General features: G+C 44.2%; 1 protein-coding gene across 6 annotated transcripts in view; it reads right to left on the bottom strand.

The window, feature by feature from the left end:
• The window catches only part of TTK (TTK protein kinase), a 1,085,566-nt gene that overhangs the window by 747,618 nt on the left and 320,727 nt on the right, over positions 1-17,221 (bottom strand). For all 6 annotated transcript variants that reach the window (XM_069606303.1, XM_069606306.1, XM_069606304.1 and 3 more), the window contains exon 9: positions 856-949. In XM_069606303.1, coding sequence (XP_069462404.1) covers positions 856-949 — 94 coding nt within the window. The remainder of the gene's footprint in view (positions 1-855; positions 950-17,221) is intronic.

The following is a 17,221-nucleotide window of genomic DNA, read 5'->3' as shown; positions in this document are numbered from 1 at the left end:
CTTTCCGTCAGTTATCGCTGCAGCGCACCCATGACCCTCGATAATCCCTTTGTTCCCGCAGCCATTTTGTTTCCATTTTTCGAGTCGGGGCCCGCAGTTATACAAATGGGTATAACTTTGTGTCCGTGCATCCCATATGCACCAAAAGTTCAGCGAGTACGGCCCCCACCTTCATGGTCACGGATGTTAATTCACAGTGCTGGCGGGCATCCACGCGCGCACTTTTTCCCCCAGGATCGAAGGAGCTCCTCCAGAGCACGTCCCTTTACATGGCCGTCCTAGCCAAGCCCCCCACCTGCAATCCTAGTTAATCTGCTGTCTAGGTACGAAGTCTCCAAGCAGATATAGCACAGAGATCATCTTTTTCTGTAACACTATGATCTACAGAACATTTTAAGATAAATCAGCCAGGCCATAATTGTTTCAGGCAATTTTGTTAATAGGTTAAGGATTGGTTTCTGAATTCCACCGCAATGGCACCATGTGGAAATGGGGATACAGAAATGATCTAATGAATGAACATAACACAAAAGTATGAACAGAGGAATATTGAGAGTGAAGAGTTGAAATCTGGGCTGGCAGATCCTAATTTCTGAACTAATGTTTTTGTTCTGCTTGTTGAGAAAAAAGTGATCAATAGAAATCTTATGATAAAACAAATGCATTGTTGAAATGTATATAATTAACGGGTATACATTATTTTCATGGGTACTGTAGTAGTTTTAAAAATACAATGCTCAAATCGGGTTTTAATGTCCATAATTAATCTCTAAACATTCTGTACATAAATACATACAGAAACAAAACAGCTTTACTGCAGACATTTGAATCACAGAAGTTAAGTCCAAGACATACCTTCACGTTTGCTAAATTATAGGAATCATCATCACCATCTGATCTGGGGATCAAGGAAGATACTGTTGCAGACATACATGCAGAGCCAGATTGCCTCAAAAGAAAAGGGAAATCCTGTTAATTCGGGAAACGACCATGACACTTAATACGAACAATACTAAATAATTGTACTAAAAAAAAGTAGGTTGTTGCAAAAACAATGATACAAAATCAACTACAACTCTTATGTCATGCATCCACTGTGCGCTGCTTCAGGATTGAGTTTATTCACAACAATGGGACAGAAAAAATGATGGTCATTACATTGAAAATGTAGGTCAGTATTAGTTGAGTGCATAATTTAGCTTTTCACTGAAAATTATTATCCATTGTGCCAAATGAAAACTGGCAATATTTAAAACAGAAGGACACATTGAGCCTGATTCATGGAAAATTTTGCCCGGTGCAAAGGTACTTTTCACTGGTGCAAAGTGACTTTGCACCACCAACAAACACGCCGATTCATGGAACAGTGCAACGGGTCTTTTTGCTGTGCAAAGTCACTTTGAACTGCAAAAATACACTTTGCACTGCTCCATGAATCAGGGTGGATCAGTGCAAAGTGATTTTGGACGGCAAAAAGACACTTTGCACTGTTCCATAAATCAGTATTTGTGTTGGCAGTGCAAAGTCACTTTGCACTAGTGAAATGTCACTTTGCACCGGGCCAAACATTCCATGAATCGGGCCCATTATGTGAACAGCGAGGATGCACACATAAAGCATATTCATTGTGTATATTTTTACCAGTTCCTCTGCCTTATAATAATAGTTAAATGCCTTTTGGTTTATGGGTCGCCATTTAAGTACAAAGAAAAACAATGGTGGTGCTAGATAAGTCGCTATGAGATGGCGGTTTGAGATAAAAGCACCATGCAACAGCTGAACATATCCTACCTATCCTCAAAGGCTGATTTGATAGCCAAAAGTTCACGATCCATAATGGTGTAATTAACTTCAGCCAAAGGAAATGTCTTTGAAAAATATGCAAACGGTTGCAGTTGCCCTGTGGTCCCGTGTCTTTCTGATTAAACCAGCACCCACACCCAAATTAGAAGCATCTGCTTCTACAAAAAACGGCTTTGAAGGATCCGGATGAAGCAAAATTGGAACTGTCTTTTAGACATTGAAACTCACTCTCAGCCTCTGAACTCCCAAAAAATCTTTCTCCCTTCCTCAGAAGGTTCGTAATAGGTGTAATAATCAGAGAAAAGCCATCAATAAATCTTCGATAGAAATTGGCAAAGCCCAAAAAACTCTGTACCTCCAATCCCTTACCGCCTGAATCTTCTTTAAATCCATCTCAAGGCCTCTTGGTGAAATGATGAAACCAAGAAATTCCAGTCTTAGTATGGAACTTCCATCCGGGCCGTGCAGGTGAGTGGGTAAGCCCCCCCCGCCCCCAAGCGTCCTTAGGCCTTGAAGCTGCTGCCTGTTACTCCTTTAGAGCCCCCCAGGCCCCGCTTGCCCCCCCCAGCGCAGGCTACGTCCTCTCCTGCTTCCCCTTGTGCCCGCCCTCGCTCCCTCCCACTGGCCGCGATAGGCTGCCTGATCCCGTGTGTTGCTCTCACCTCGACCTGCACGCCGCTCCCATCCAGGCCGTGCAGGTGAGTGGGTGAGCCCTCTAGCCTCCTTAGGCTGTGAATTTGGTATTCTTGAATCGTGTTGTACCCGCTCCCCTTCGCCTAGTCAACTTCTTTTTTCACGCCTCCCTAGCCCTCCCCTCCGGTGACTGGCTCCTGCTTCACTGAGTCTCGCAGGCCAACGGTGGGGTTTCTCTCCCTGCCCGCACTTCAGATCGCGCAAGGCAGGTGAGAACAGGCCCCTGGGAGATCCTATGGGCCTTTCACTTTAATCTCTGCCTCTGTGTGCCCCCCCCCCTGTGTACTCCGCTCATCTTCCCCTTACCAACTTCGCTATTCCCGCCTCCCTAAACCTCCCCCTCCAGTGATCACCTCCTCCCGTGTCCTCAACAAACACCGCAGGGCAGCCTCTGCCCACGCAGCCCAAGGAGAGCTACAACTCTACCCAGAATCCTAGCCACTTAGCAAACCAACATTACACATGTGAATTAGGCCTTCTCCTAAACAGGTCTCTCTAGCTTAGCATGGGTTTGGTGTCCTAATTGCATTGTGTGATATTTAGATTGCATTGATAGGCCTCTCTCCCACTATACAGGTCTCTCTAATTTTGTATGGGTTCTGGGTCCATATGGCATTATGTGATATTTAGATTACATAGATAGACCTCTCTCCCTCTATACAGGACTCTCTAATTTTTCTAGAGGGGTTATAGGTCCATATTACATTGTGTGATGTTTGGATTGCATTGACAGGCCTCTCTCCCATTAGACAGGTCTCTCAAATTTGGTAGGGGCTCGGTTTCCGGCTACATTGTATGATATTCAGATTACATTGATAGGCCTCTCTCCCACTATACAGGTCCCTCAAATTCTATAGGGGTTCTGGGTCCATATTGCCTTGTGATATACAGATTGCATTAAGGGGCCTCCCTCCCACTGTGCAGGCCCTTTAATTCAATAAGGATACTGTCCCCAGACTGCATTGTGACAGTTAGAATGCATTAATAAGCCCCTCTCCCACTATACAGGTCTCTCGTTTAGTAAGGGTTCTGGGTTCATATTGCATGGTGTGATATTTAGATTGCTCCGATAGGCCTCTCTCCCACTATACAGGTCTCACAAATTTGGTAGGGGTTCTGTTTCCGGGCTGCATTGTGCGATTTTCAGATTGCATTGATAGGCTCCTCTCCCACTGTGCTGGTCTCCCAAATTAATAGTGATTCTGTCCCCATACTGCATCGTATGATATTTAGATCTCATTGATAGGCCCTCTCCTACCATACACGTCTCTCAAGTTTAGTAGGGGTTCCATTTCCGGGCTGCATAGTACGATATTCAAATCTCAGACCTCCAGACAGGTCTCCCAAATTCTGCTAACCAACTCACTCCTGAAGTGAGACGGAACCAACCAGTGAATTGCTGTGGAGCAACAGCCCGATTAGGGACTCTCGCCTCTTCACGCTTAAGTTCTAGCTGCTCCCTCAAAATCACTCAACTAGTAGATATCCTTCTTAAACCCACACTGCCTGTCCACTGAAGTGAATCGCATATAGGGTGAGTGACATCATAGAGAGCCACCGATAAAACCTAACTATATAACTCCCAACCACCTCCCCTACCCCTTTCAAGAAAGCGACTGAACAAGTCAGCTACATCAACCAGAAATACCACCCACAGACAGGACCCTGTAAGCGGACGGCCTCCACTCCATTACTACAGACAACCAGACCAAAGCAGAACCAACCGGACATCAGCAAACAAATAAAGACTAAACATCTCTCTAGCTTATAATGCCACGCAAAAGACCCATTCCAAGGGAAGGAAAAAGAGAAGAAAAAACACTCCTGAACAGCAACAAAGAACCACAACTACAGAACACAACCCTGCAGTCAAGAACAAGAATCGAACCAACACAGAGAAGAGACAAATCCCTGTACTTAACTCCTTACCTCGCTGACAAGTGGTCACCAATACAAACCAACCCAACACTAGAACCAGCTTCATCAAACTACCCAGCACAAAAACGTAGAAGAATGAACACCACAAAAAACAACAAACACACGACCGATGCGATAACACCTTACATCACCAAAGCGAGAAGAACTTCCAATCGACAAACACAACTCATGGAAGATGAACCCGATGAAAACAAGAACCCAAGACAGAACCTAAAGAACTCTTCGAAGACGCTGACATTCCAAATACTACACCTCAACAAGAGATCGACCAGGAAGGAAACACCAACACCGATCAAAAGACTACCTCAACAAGAAAGTCCAAACCAAACAACACCCCCAAACTCCACTGCAATCTTATAAACGCCACATCCATGTCAAAACACTCAGAGATCTTCGACCTACTCGATGACAGCGGGATTGACATCCTGTTCATCACAGAAACATGAAACAAAATCACACTCCAGGGCTGCCTTCCAAACGACTTCAAATGCCTCCAAATAAACAGGAAAAACAAAAAAGGAGGAGGAATCGCAATAGCATTCAAAGGACACCTGAAAATAAAAACTAAAGAACCGCTCAACATCCTCAACTGCGAAACCATGGTAATACACCTAACAGCAAGCCCAAAAACCAACATCACACTGATCCTGGTGTACAGACCGCCGACATATGATGCAACCTCCGTCGACAACTTCATAGAAGCCATCACCAACATAGCCATCAACCATGAACACTTAATCATCCTGGGGGACTTCAACATCTGGTTGAAGACAGTCACACCAACTCCCAAAACTCACTGATCGAACAACTCAATACCATGAAACTATGACAACTAGTCAAAGGGGCAACACACTCGGCAGGACACGCCCTTGGCGCAATTTTCGCCAAAAAGAAAACTCATCACCACGGCACCAGCGATACAAATACTGTAGTCCACATCCAACCTCCCAAACTCACAACCACCACAAAAAGAAACTGGAAACACGTTGAAGAAAGCAACCTATTCAAACAACTGGAGTTAACCAAACCCACAACTACAGAGCTAGAGCTTGCTGACCTAGACGAGAAAGCGGAACTACTACACAAATGGATTGCAGACACAATCAAGAAGATCGGCCCAGAAAAACCATTCACCCCATCAAAAAAAGAGCAATGGCAAAATGGTTCACTCCACTATTAAGCACCATGAAAAAGGAAAACAAAAAGATGAAACTGGAATGGAGGAAAGAATACAACCCAGACAAAAAAGCAACGTTCCAGAGACAAATCTGCACATACAAGAAGGAAATTCAAAAGGCAAAGAGAAGGCATTATGATGACAATCACCAATTCCACCAACACACAAAAGTAAATGTTTAACATAATCAAAGAGATGAGAAACCCACCAGGCTGTGACAACACCCCAACCCCTCTAGAGAAACTGTGCAATGACCTGGCAGACCACTTCAAGAAAAGAATCAATGACATCCGACAAACCATACAGAACATACCAACCAACCACAACACACTACCAAGCGAACCTCAGCACAAACTCAAAAACTTCCCTGAAATATCAGCAGAGGAATTCGCAATGCTGGTAAAACACAGCAAGAAAGCAGGATCACCCATGGATCCTTGTCCACCGGACATCTACAAATCAATCCTCGCTCAAGGAACGCCAGCAGAATACTACTGAAACCTTCTGAACCTATCACTAGCAACAGGAACTGTACCGAGGACCTTCAAACAAAACAGCATATATCAAACCACTTGTGAAAAACACAAGTGGCGACGTGGAAGACCTCTCCAACTACAGGCCGATCTCTAACATTGCCTACCCGGCAAAACTCCTGGAAACCTACGTGTATAAATTAACCCAAGAACACGTAGAAAAACACCACCTGCTAGACCAAGCTCAAGTCGGTTTCAGACCTGCAAGAGGAAGGAAACAGCACTACTATCCATCTGGGACGACCTAAAAACTAACGCAGACTCAAACATAACCTCCGCCCTTATCCTACTCGACCTCTCCGCAGCCTTCGACACAGTCAGGACACCCTAACCAAAAGACTAGAAGACAGGCATAACTGACACAGCACTACTCTGGACTAAATCATTCCTAGCAGACAGAACAGAAACCGTTTGGATTAGACCCTTCAAATCCACTCCAAGAGTTAACGACTGCGGAGTGCCACAAGGATCCTCACTGTCACTACTGTACTTCAACATCTACCGGACACCAGTTATCAGAATCTTCAAAAAATACAACATCACATGCTACAACTACGCCGATGATACTCAAATCATCTACAAAATCAAAGACACCCAAGCCGATCACACAACCCTAATGGAAGGTCTAAAAGAAGTCTTCAACTGGATGACTGCCAACAACCTGAAAATCAACCCAGGAAAGATAGAAATCATGATCATATCCAAAGACCAAGAAAAAAGAAAACGAAACTGCCGTCCCGTGGCCAATTGAAATGGGAACCGCACCATCACCATCTAAGGTAGTAAAAAATCTGGGGGTCCTGATGGACAACTCCCTAACCTTAGAACCACAAATAAATGCAACTGTCAAATGTTTTTTCCTCCTCCACACAGCAAGAAGAATCCTACCTTTCCTCTCCTTCACGCACAAAACACTCACTATCATCGCCCTCATCACGCCAAAATTCTACTATGCAAACAGCCTGTACCTCGGAATAACAGAATACCTCCGGAAGAAACTACAACAGATCCAAAATACAGCTGCAAGACTACTCCTCAAACTATCAAGAAGAGAACACATCACTCCTGCCCTAAAAACACTACACTGGCTCCCAATAAAACATTGCATCACCTTGAAAACAATGTGCATAACGTACAGGGCAATCAGCAGACAAGGAGCAGAATTCCTACAAAAGAAAATAATCTACAAGCCAACTAGATTCCTCAGGTCATGCAACAAAATCTGCCTGGAACCAAAAACATACCTAAAGAAAAAACTTGGAGGCACCTCCTTCTACCACTTAGCTGCAAAAACCTGGAAAAACATCCCAAAAGAAATAAGAAACACCAAAGATCACCTAAAATTTAGGAAATTACTAAAAACCTGGCTATTCAACACCACAGGCTCAAACTGAAAGCGGAAACAAAGGAAAAGGGATGACTAGACTAAACTAGACCCGGACAGCTCCCAGAATCCACTGGGAAGCTCCCACAGCACCCAGACAAGTCTCACCAGGTCGAGTGCAACACCGTCCACACCCACGGAGACAGAATCAACAACCCTACCCTAATCCCACCCAACATACGCACTCGCCCCTTAGTGCCACCAGGTACCACAGTGTTTGGAATTGTCGGGTTATTGGCAATCACCACAGTAGCCGAGCTGTGAACGTAAGCAGGTGCACTGGCTATTTGAGTGGGAAGGGAAGATAGGTAGCGCTGCGAGGCAGGCTGGGGGAGAGGAGGCTAGATGTGAAAGGGACCTTGAAGGCTGGATGTAGCCAGATCATGACAGGCATAGGGGTCCTACCGAAACCCATCAGGGGAGAATACAGAAACCCACCGCCTAAAGTCAGGATAGAGATGCCAACTAATCAAATGCACTAACAATTTCCCCCTCTGCATACATCTCTCGAACTCCAAACCAAACAACCACAAACCTACAGCACAACAAACCACACAATCTTCACTACATGCCAACAACAAAAAAAAAAACACACAGACTCGCACAACAGTACACGACGACTACCGGCCGCAAAACACCCCAGGCTCAGCCAACGGACCCACCGGGCTGTGGCCGCCAACAGCACGTCACTGCTCTCTTGCACTTTTCCAGCTCCTTCCCACTAGCCCCCCTGCCGTCCCTTCCCTTTTCAGAGCCGCCAGAGTGCCAGGGGACCACTTTGGTGGTGATAGTGCGCGGTACAAATGTCCTTTAACATTAACCTTTTCGAAAACGCCAACACTTCCTTTCGGAAGGACTGTGGTGGCATTCTTCCTGGTGGGAATTTCAATCAAGGTGGGACAATGCTGGATTTAGCATAGCTGCCACGGTGCACGTGGACTGAAGGCATGGCGGAAAAAGGGAGGAGCTGTGGTACAGTAATCTGCGTGCGGTGGTGCATGAGCAAAATACTAGTGACAGGCTGTGTCATGCGCTCGAACTACTGGTGCAGGCTGTGCCACAAGCTGTGTTGCTAATCTCGCATATATTCCGCTGACATAAATCACAGATCCCTTTGCTCCAAAGCAATACTTTATATTTCCCTGATCAGCTATCTAGAATTAAAAAAATGGAAAAACCGACAAACGAACTGCAAGCCTTCTTTTTGGGGTTATCCTGTTGTAAAGCACTGGTTTTTGCCTTTGTTCTCAATCCCCAATACAAAACCCCATTTTCTAATCTTTAACTGCTGGAATATTTACTGACTGTGGAAAAGCCGAAAGCCTTCGCGCTAAAAAGCTACCTTCCTGTACACCACTGCATCTTCAACCTTTCACCAATCTATATAAAAGAACAACTTACTTTCCTCTGATAAAGTCTTTCCGATGTAACTTCCTCCAAAAGATTCCTATTCTTCGATATTCTCCTGCAGCGGCAGCAGCCATCGGAAAAATTGCAGGGGATGTAGTGCAACTACTATTCTCGATGCCCAGACTTCATGGCCCCAGAAGGGATGTCAGCAGCACCACGCCCCTTGACCACAGATCCCCCTTTACACCGTGTTCAGCAGCTGAAGAATTGCAGTAACAATTGGCAAGCTCTTTACACTGGTTTAGGATGAGAAGGCGATGCAGAATCAGAGCAGAAACCATCAGAAAGATTGTTGTTGGGTAGATTTTTCATGTCTCTGCCAAATCTCCTACAACAGGGTACCCCCAGCACTTTTTGCTGGACTTATGGATTGTTTAGTCTGTCTGAGCGAGTGGGAACCTTTTCCCCTCACTCACTCATTTTACACTCGTTGGGAACTTTTTGTAATTCTGTGTATACTTTTTTCCTTGGAGTCCTGTTTGCCTCCAGGTGTCTATGCCATCTGTAATTTACTTTTGCAGCACGCAGCACCTTTTGTGCATGGTTACTGGAGGCCCTTTGGGCTTCCATTTTTATTTTGCTTTATTTTCCTTGTGTGAACACATTTTCCCAAGGGTAGGGAGACACATTTTATCCTTTCTACATAATATCTTGTGCGATCAGCATACACCACCTTATATGTAGTCTTCGGTGTTCCTATGTATCCCCTTTCTCACTGCTCCTGTAACATTCCTGTTACAGTGGTTACCCCTCCCTTCTGTCCCCTTAATTCAGTAGGAAATGGAACTCTAATACGGATATGAAATACAGTATTTAATACACATCCAAGCATACTTTTTATGATAAGCAGTTTATTCCGATAATATTTTTGTAAAAATATGTTTGATACAAACAGGACATATTACAAAAACAATCAACTCAATTTTTACATTTAATAATACTAAAGGACTGGTGCTGTGGGGTTAGTGAGGTATGCGATTCTCATGTCTTGACGCATACAGTTTCTTATAGTGGTCATCAAAAAAGTCCTTCCTGGTTTAGTTTACAGTGAAGGGTTTAGCAAGACCTTTCCCTGTGTTTTATTCTCCACAGGAGAGCTGAAAATAACAGCCGTCAGGCTTTCAGCTATAGCCTGGGAGTAGTCGACATATGTTTCTGCCCCCTTGTGTGATTACGTTATCCCTAACACTTTTGCACTTTCTTTTTTGGGCCTTCATCAGGACAGGAGTTTACTGATGTTGTAGCAAAGTCTGGTAGCCCACTTCAATGCTTTTCATAAACAAGCACTAGAATACAAACATTTTAAAAAACATAAAAATTATGCTAACGAGGCTAGGTTATTTACTGAATAATATCTATATTCTTATAGTTCCACGTACTAACCCTTATTGTAATCACTGGGGAGACAGGCAATGTGTTCTGAGATATTCTCTCTATCTCAGAACTGAACTGGAAGAGATACCACAGTCTAATTCTATGTGGGGGCAAAGCAATGTAATGTTCAATTAGTCCCCACTCTATGTATATCTCTTATGTCTTTATCTGCATTGCTCTGACATTTTACCAACGTAATTTATTTTTTATTCATTTTGTTCATTCTTTCATCAAAGAGTCTTTTATTCCGGTATTGCTGTTGAAAACTGTGTCTCTGCAGTGTGTGGGGGCTATCTCCTGTATGGAAATCAAAAACTTACAACAGTTTAAATTGATGTGACTCATAGATGTATAATAATTATGGTAGTGTGCAGATGGTAATGCCCAGTCACTTTTATATCTACATATATTATGAGGTCTACTTTTGTCAAAATGCACGTTCACAAAGAGGAAAAAGAGCACAAGCGTCATCCATGTGCAGGCAGGTAGTGTATAGGCTTTTCAAAATGTATTGTGTAAATATTGCGACTGTTCTTACCTACTGCACACCAGAATGGAGTGGTGTCCACGTCGTTACTGTGTTGTTTACTAATGTACGCGAGACCAGCTGAATTACTTCCTTGTTTATGTGTCAAGAACGTCATCACGTAGCGTGTCCCTCATCTGACCATGATGCACAATGATTACCAAATCACAGCCTCGCAGTTCTGTCTATACTCTTGGTACCGTATATACCTATTACACCTATATATGGAGCGGCACACATCCAGACAGGGAAAAAGATCCGCAGACTGAATGAAGATGCAGTCACAAAATAAATTAGGGCACAGCGAAGTGACGGAAAGTGACAGTCTGCAGTCCGCAGCCACAAGCCCACAGCTCTGATCCGCCATCAGCCTTGATTGGGCAGGTGCATGTTGTACTAAGCTGTGAGTACCTCCCCCACTCTCATATTTCTCATTTAAGCCCCCATTGTGAAGGCAGCGGCGACACACACATCGACCATCAGGTCTGTGGATAACCTTGTTTGTTCTGGAGCACGGAGTGTGGCATCAGTGACTTATTAGCGGCTGGCGAGCTCAACCCTGCCGCTCAGACTGTGGGGGCTTCTCCCCTTTGATCTGCACGGTCGAGAAAAGTGAAAGGAAGGAGAAAATAAAACCGCCCCTTGTGTGCGAGGACTTGGAGGCTTAGCGCATGGTTTAAATCAGGTCAGTCTTCTACTTCCTCCTTGTTCCTTAGGCCTTTGGCTCACCTTAACTGACTTTGCATCTCAGGTTAGCTGTAATAACGGAAAGGGATGTCGCCCTCCCCGTTAATTGTGAATAGTGTGACCCTGAATCACAAACTGAATGTCTCCCTACAAGCTTCCATTTTGGACTTGAGCGATGCCGAAATGGTGCATTTAGTAAGTACTCTCCAGGAAGCTGGCGGCACGGACAATTTAGGGAATGAAGACGCTCTCCCTTTAGACCTGGAAATAAGGAAGGCCTTTCAGGGGCACAGGTCATGCCCCATTGACATTCAGGTGCACATTGGGGGAAAACAGTGTCTGGTCTGAACCGCTATGATATCCAGACGGTTAAACAAGCCTTGGAGCATGTAGACCCAGAAACAGGCTCCATGAGGATACGTATTTCTTCCCCTCTGGCGACAGGGGCCACGGAGGAAAATGTGCCTAATGAAAACCAGACTAAGGAGCCCTTGGCTGACTGAGTCAGCTTTGGCCGCCGCCCTAGGCGCTGACAGGTCGGCAGTCGAAGACCCACCTATTAAGGTCTATAGATTTGGGAAAACAGATCCGAATGGACAACATCACAAAATCCATGCACAACAGTCGCTGAAGACATTTTGGAAGCCGAGAGGGCTTACTGCGGACTATCCCTTGTCCAAGCAATGATTCTTCTATCGCAAGGCAGAGGATCCTGCTTTGGGCAGGGGGATGACTAAGGGTTTAGGGCAGTACTTTCAAAAAGGAGCTGAATCCCTCCCCGCCACAAAGGAACAGTGGCGTGGTTGTAGACTTGTCTCCCCCTGAGCTGTCGGTGACCAATATTTCTTCATTGGGCAGGATATTCCCTCCATGGTCTCTACAGAAGAATCCATGGAGTTACCTATGGACAAGGCCTATAGAAAAACAAGACCAACAGATTATTTGGGGAATGAGGAAATTCGGCAACTGGAAAGTAAAAAGGCTAAATTGACTATAGCTAGGGGGCAACAGTATAGTCCATCAAAAAGCCCTCAGAATCTCAGTCCAAAACATTCACTATCTATACAAGTGGACTGTGATTATGAAACAGGAGCAGAGAAGAGCAAAATAAACAAAGAATCTGGAGTGCCTCTCCCCCTCTGAATGAAGATCTTCTGTTAGATGTGGCTGCTGCCCAAGTTGAAGCCATGTCCCCCAGGGTTTCGGCCTCCACACAGGTCGAAAGTCAGACTGCACAAAAGACATTGATCGATGCAGGTACAATAGCGGCCCTTACAATCACCTTGGCGGCGTTGAAATTGCATGAAACTCTAAAGCAATCAAATCAGGGACCAGACTATGGTGGTGGACATGCTTCACCCAAAACTTATATTTTTTGAAGGTTTTGTAACTGGAATCCAGGGCAATCTGGACAAAAATAAAGAAGACATCACCAATAGTCTCTGTAGTATCACTGATCTCAGTATTAAAGAAAAAAGGCAAAGACAAATGGATCTGGAGAATTTGGTTTACCAGTCTAAAAGTGCAAGGGATCTTATAGATTTGTCAGATCTCTCTTTAAATGTAAGTGCCAGCACTCATGTGCAGCTGCACACCAAAAGTCAAAACAACAGACCCCCAGTACAAGCCTTGGAGAAGTCTTCTACAGTAGTAGCAGGTAAGGTTAAGAGTTCCTGCAGTAGAATCAGGCCTTCCGGAGTGTCTAATAGTGGAAAGTAGCACTCCTGGGGCAGTCCCAGCTTATTCAAACCTGGTTAACAAAGAAGTGTCAGTTACAAGAGAGATCCCGGAAGCCTCGACAGTCTCTCCAAAGAGAAGTACGAGATCTTTAGTAAACTGTTAGGACACAAGAAAGTGTTCATCATGCTAATTCACTGCAAAGCAAGAGAGGCATTGAAAAAAATAATCAAAGCCAAAGGGCTTGTGAACCTGATGAAACCACCACACCACAATGGTAAAGAATCTCACCCCAGAACATCTTCCAGAGGTATTCAGATCCTAAGAAATCTGATCCCTCCTAAAGGCAGTGCCCCCTCTACTCCAGATGAGAGTGGGAAATGTGTTAAAAAACCTGCGCACTTAAGGACGAAAGGCCCTCTGACCAATTCAATTGTTCAGTTCGAAGCTATGTCAGAAGATGACCAACAGGACCATTTCAATCTCTCCATCTACACGGACCAGTAGGAAGATGAGACGAAGCTGCCTGCTGACAAAGATCTCTCAAGCCGCTTTTTTAGCAATCATCCTCCACCGAGTAATACTATAGACCTCCCCATTGTCAGAAGATCAGACTATAATCCAATTAGGAAAACAACAGCAGATAGTAAAGCTTTAAGATCCCCTGATAGGAGGGAGAGATTCAAAGTGAGGCAGAGTTTTGCCATTGATGAAATCGATCCATGCAGTTCCCAACTAATAAAGCATTGTGTTCAGTAAGCAATTTGTGTTTTATTAAAACACCGGAGCTGCGAAGATCTGACTGCCAAAGAATCCACGTTGACACTAGGAAGTTGGACCAGGGGGGTCATTACAAAGGCAAAAATCCAACTACAGGACCGGCAGCCCTCTAAGCAACACTTCCAACCATTACAGGGGGAAAGGCTTGTATGTGAATGGTCAGGACACATTAAGACTCTTCTTAGAAAGAATCCTTGTAATCAAAGACAGCTTGACTCTAAACAGAGCCAATGTTTAATGTCTGTTTCACAGCTTAAGTCAAATTTACTGCAGTGATTTGCTCTTGCTGGAGTTTCCGGAGGAAGAGCGTTTGAACAGAGTAATCCTGTATCGATCCTCGGAAAAGAAGAAAAACTTACTTCTGGGTGAGAAGAGATGTTTGTCATCAATGGGCTTTATGATTTCAGAGTATGATACAAATGAGCCATCATAGTCAATGGAAACTATGGAACTTGACAAGGAGGGCTCGACCAGCGCTAGAGTTATGAAAAATTGGTTGGAGAACAAGCAGGATGGTAGAATCCCTAACCTCAAGGAAAGTCTTGATTCAACATTGGTGTCTCCCTTAAGAAAATCGACAGATCCATATTGTAATGGACAACTCTGATACAGTGAATAAGCCTATGGCAAACGCTGGAGGCTATCGGTGTGATTTGGAGGATGATAGCTGGGATTGGTTGGCTGGGGCCCTGGCCGCGAGAAGTTCAAGAACATAGCTCCCGAGGTGCCCGGATGAGAAACCTAAGGTCCCCACACCCCTCAGCAATGGACTAACCTCTGCAGCTGGAATACTAGAAGTTTTATGCACCTCTTTGGTGAAGGATATTATAATCTCGAGGAATAAGATATAGTATGTCTCCAAGAGACGTGGCTTCATTGTCCTCTTTTGGATGGCCTCACCATCTACTTCAATACAGCGATTAAGGGCCCTACTGGTAGGCCTAGGGCAGGTTTACTGATAGCGTTAAAAAACCATAGGGGTTTAAAAGTGATCACTGAAAACCAACCATCACCACTAATACAGACCTTAACCTTAAGATATGAAGTGTATGCAAAACAATCTGGAGAAAATAGTGTTGCTATTAAATCTGTATTGGAACCAGGCCACTACAGAGGCAAAAGACTTAGTCGGGCGAGTATTGGCCATCATCGATGAGGCAATGGGTAATTGGCCTATTCTTGAAATCGTCCTCTGTGGTGATCTTAACATTCATTGTTTAGACGCTAATTTGAAACCGATTGAAAATCGAACATCAGCTTCCAGTCCCCAAGTATATTGAGAGGAATGTCCTAGCGACCAGGAACATCTTTATGGCCAATGGCCACATAACAGGGGATTGTCCACCAAAACCGACATGGAAAAGGGGTCCGGATTCTACTATACTCGATTATATTTTTGTGGCCAACAATATGTACGAGCAGTTGGGTAAACTAGAGGTGCAAAAGAGAGACACCAGTGACCACAAAATTGTCAAACTAATGGTTAAATCATGGAGTGGGGCCCAACTCATGAAATCATCAGCAACTATATTCATGGAATCGGGCACAAACAGGCTGAGGATGCAACCAGCCACCACTGGCACAGGTGATAAACTAGGAGCAGTCTGCTCGTCCATAGCCCCTACCCATCTCAAGCTCATGTGGCAGATACAAATAACATCAATAAACCAGGCTTCTGCTCTCGTCATGAATTTGATGCATAAGTAGCAAAACGGAAAAAAGGCCCTTAACAGAGCAGTGAGAATGAATTCTCGTAAAAATACTAAAGCCACAATTGAAAAATCTAGGGTCTTGAAGCAGAGTTTCAAAAACTGGTTAAAAGGCCACCGATATATTATGTACCAGCAAGATGGCAAGAAAATGTTGAGTAGTGTCCACTAAAAACACTGCGGAAATGTGGAATGTGATAACCTCTCCATGCTTAGTTTTATTTTTATTTATTTTTTATTTTTTTTGTTTATTTTTTTGTAGAGCGCACCTAGCCCTTGGTCAACTGGGCGCTTAGCTTACATGTTGCAAAAATACAGACAAGTTATGAAGTACACAAAATGCAAGATATATACAGGATAAATACATACAAGAGATATGCAATGTGCATACAATATACAGTGACAGGTCAGTGGATGAACACCTTGGGAAATGTACACCAGAAACGCAGGGTTCAGGACATTGGATGCCTGTCTTGCTCGTGGAGCCAGGCTTTGGTCTTATTCCTGAATGTGTAATAGGACAGTTCTTCCCTAATGGAGAGGGGGGGGAATAGCATTTCATTTTCTGGCTGCTAGGACTGGGAAGTTGGCTCCATAGGGAAACGTTGTTGCCTGAATCTAGGTATAATGACACAGTATCTCATGGAGGATCTAATGGGTCTTGATGAATGGCGAGAGAAAGTGTTGGCCAGGTAGATCGGTGCTTGGTAAGAAAGGCACTTGTGAGTAAGAGACAGGGTTTTATGGGCTATTCTTTGGTTGATGTTGAGCCATTTTAGAGATCGTCTGGTTTCCGAGATATGGCAATTCTTAGGAATATTTAGGGCTGCTCGAATGGCATTTGGCAGGAACTGCATTTTGTTGAGGTTATGCTCAGATGTGCCGAGGTAGAGTGCATTGCAGTAATCTAACTTAGGGAGTACTAGGGCTATGGATAGTGTGATGCAATTAGCTGGAGAGAGGTACAGTCGGCAGGCTGTAATGAGCTTACAGGCATAGGCAGATGAAGAAGCTAAGGCATTAGTTTGTCTGGTTAGTGTTAATGCTGAATGTATGTATATCCCTAATATTTTCACCACCTTGGCGACTTTAAGTTGCCATCAATGTTGAAAGACGAGAATGAGGCATTTAGGTTTTTCGGGTTGGCTGGCAAACCCAGAAGGAGCAACTCTGTCTTGTAGTCATTAAGACAGAGTTCATGCTTCGCCATCTAGGATTGTATGATGGTGTAGATGTTATTGACAGTGTAGATGCGCCTCAGGATTCATTAACATCTAATCCTGTTCATCTGAGATTTGGGAAGATCACTTCAGAACCTTATTTGCGACACCCATTTCCTATGCATTCAGCAAGGTAAAACCAACTAAAGGAGAGTGGACCTTTGACGCAAAAGAACGATATCCTGAATTTGAAACAAAAGGCCAGTAACTCCAGGGCCGCTGGCCCCGACGGCATTTCCAATTTAATGCTGAAACAAGATGCAAAATTATTATTATATAGTATTGGGCAAAAAGGATGGGTCATTTGTTT

The sequence above is a fragment of the Ambystoma mexicanum genome, chromosome 4p (genome assembly GCF_040938575.1).
Source record: "Ambystoma mexicanum isolate Mex_15411 chromosome 4p, UKY_AmexF1_1, whole genome shotgun sequence".
Lineage (NCBI taxonomy): Eukaryota > Metazoa > Chordata > Amphibia > Caudata > Ambystomatidae > Ambystoma > Ambystoma mexicanum.
This window is presented reverse-complemented; position numbering and strand designations above follow the sequence as displayed.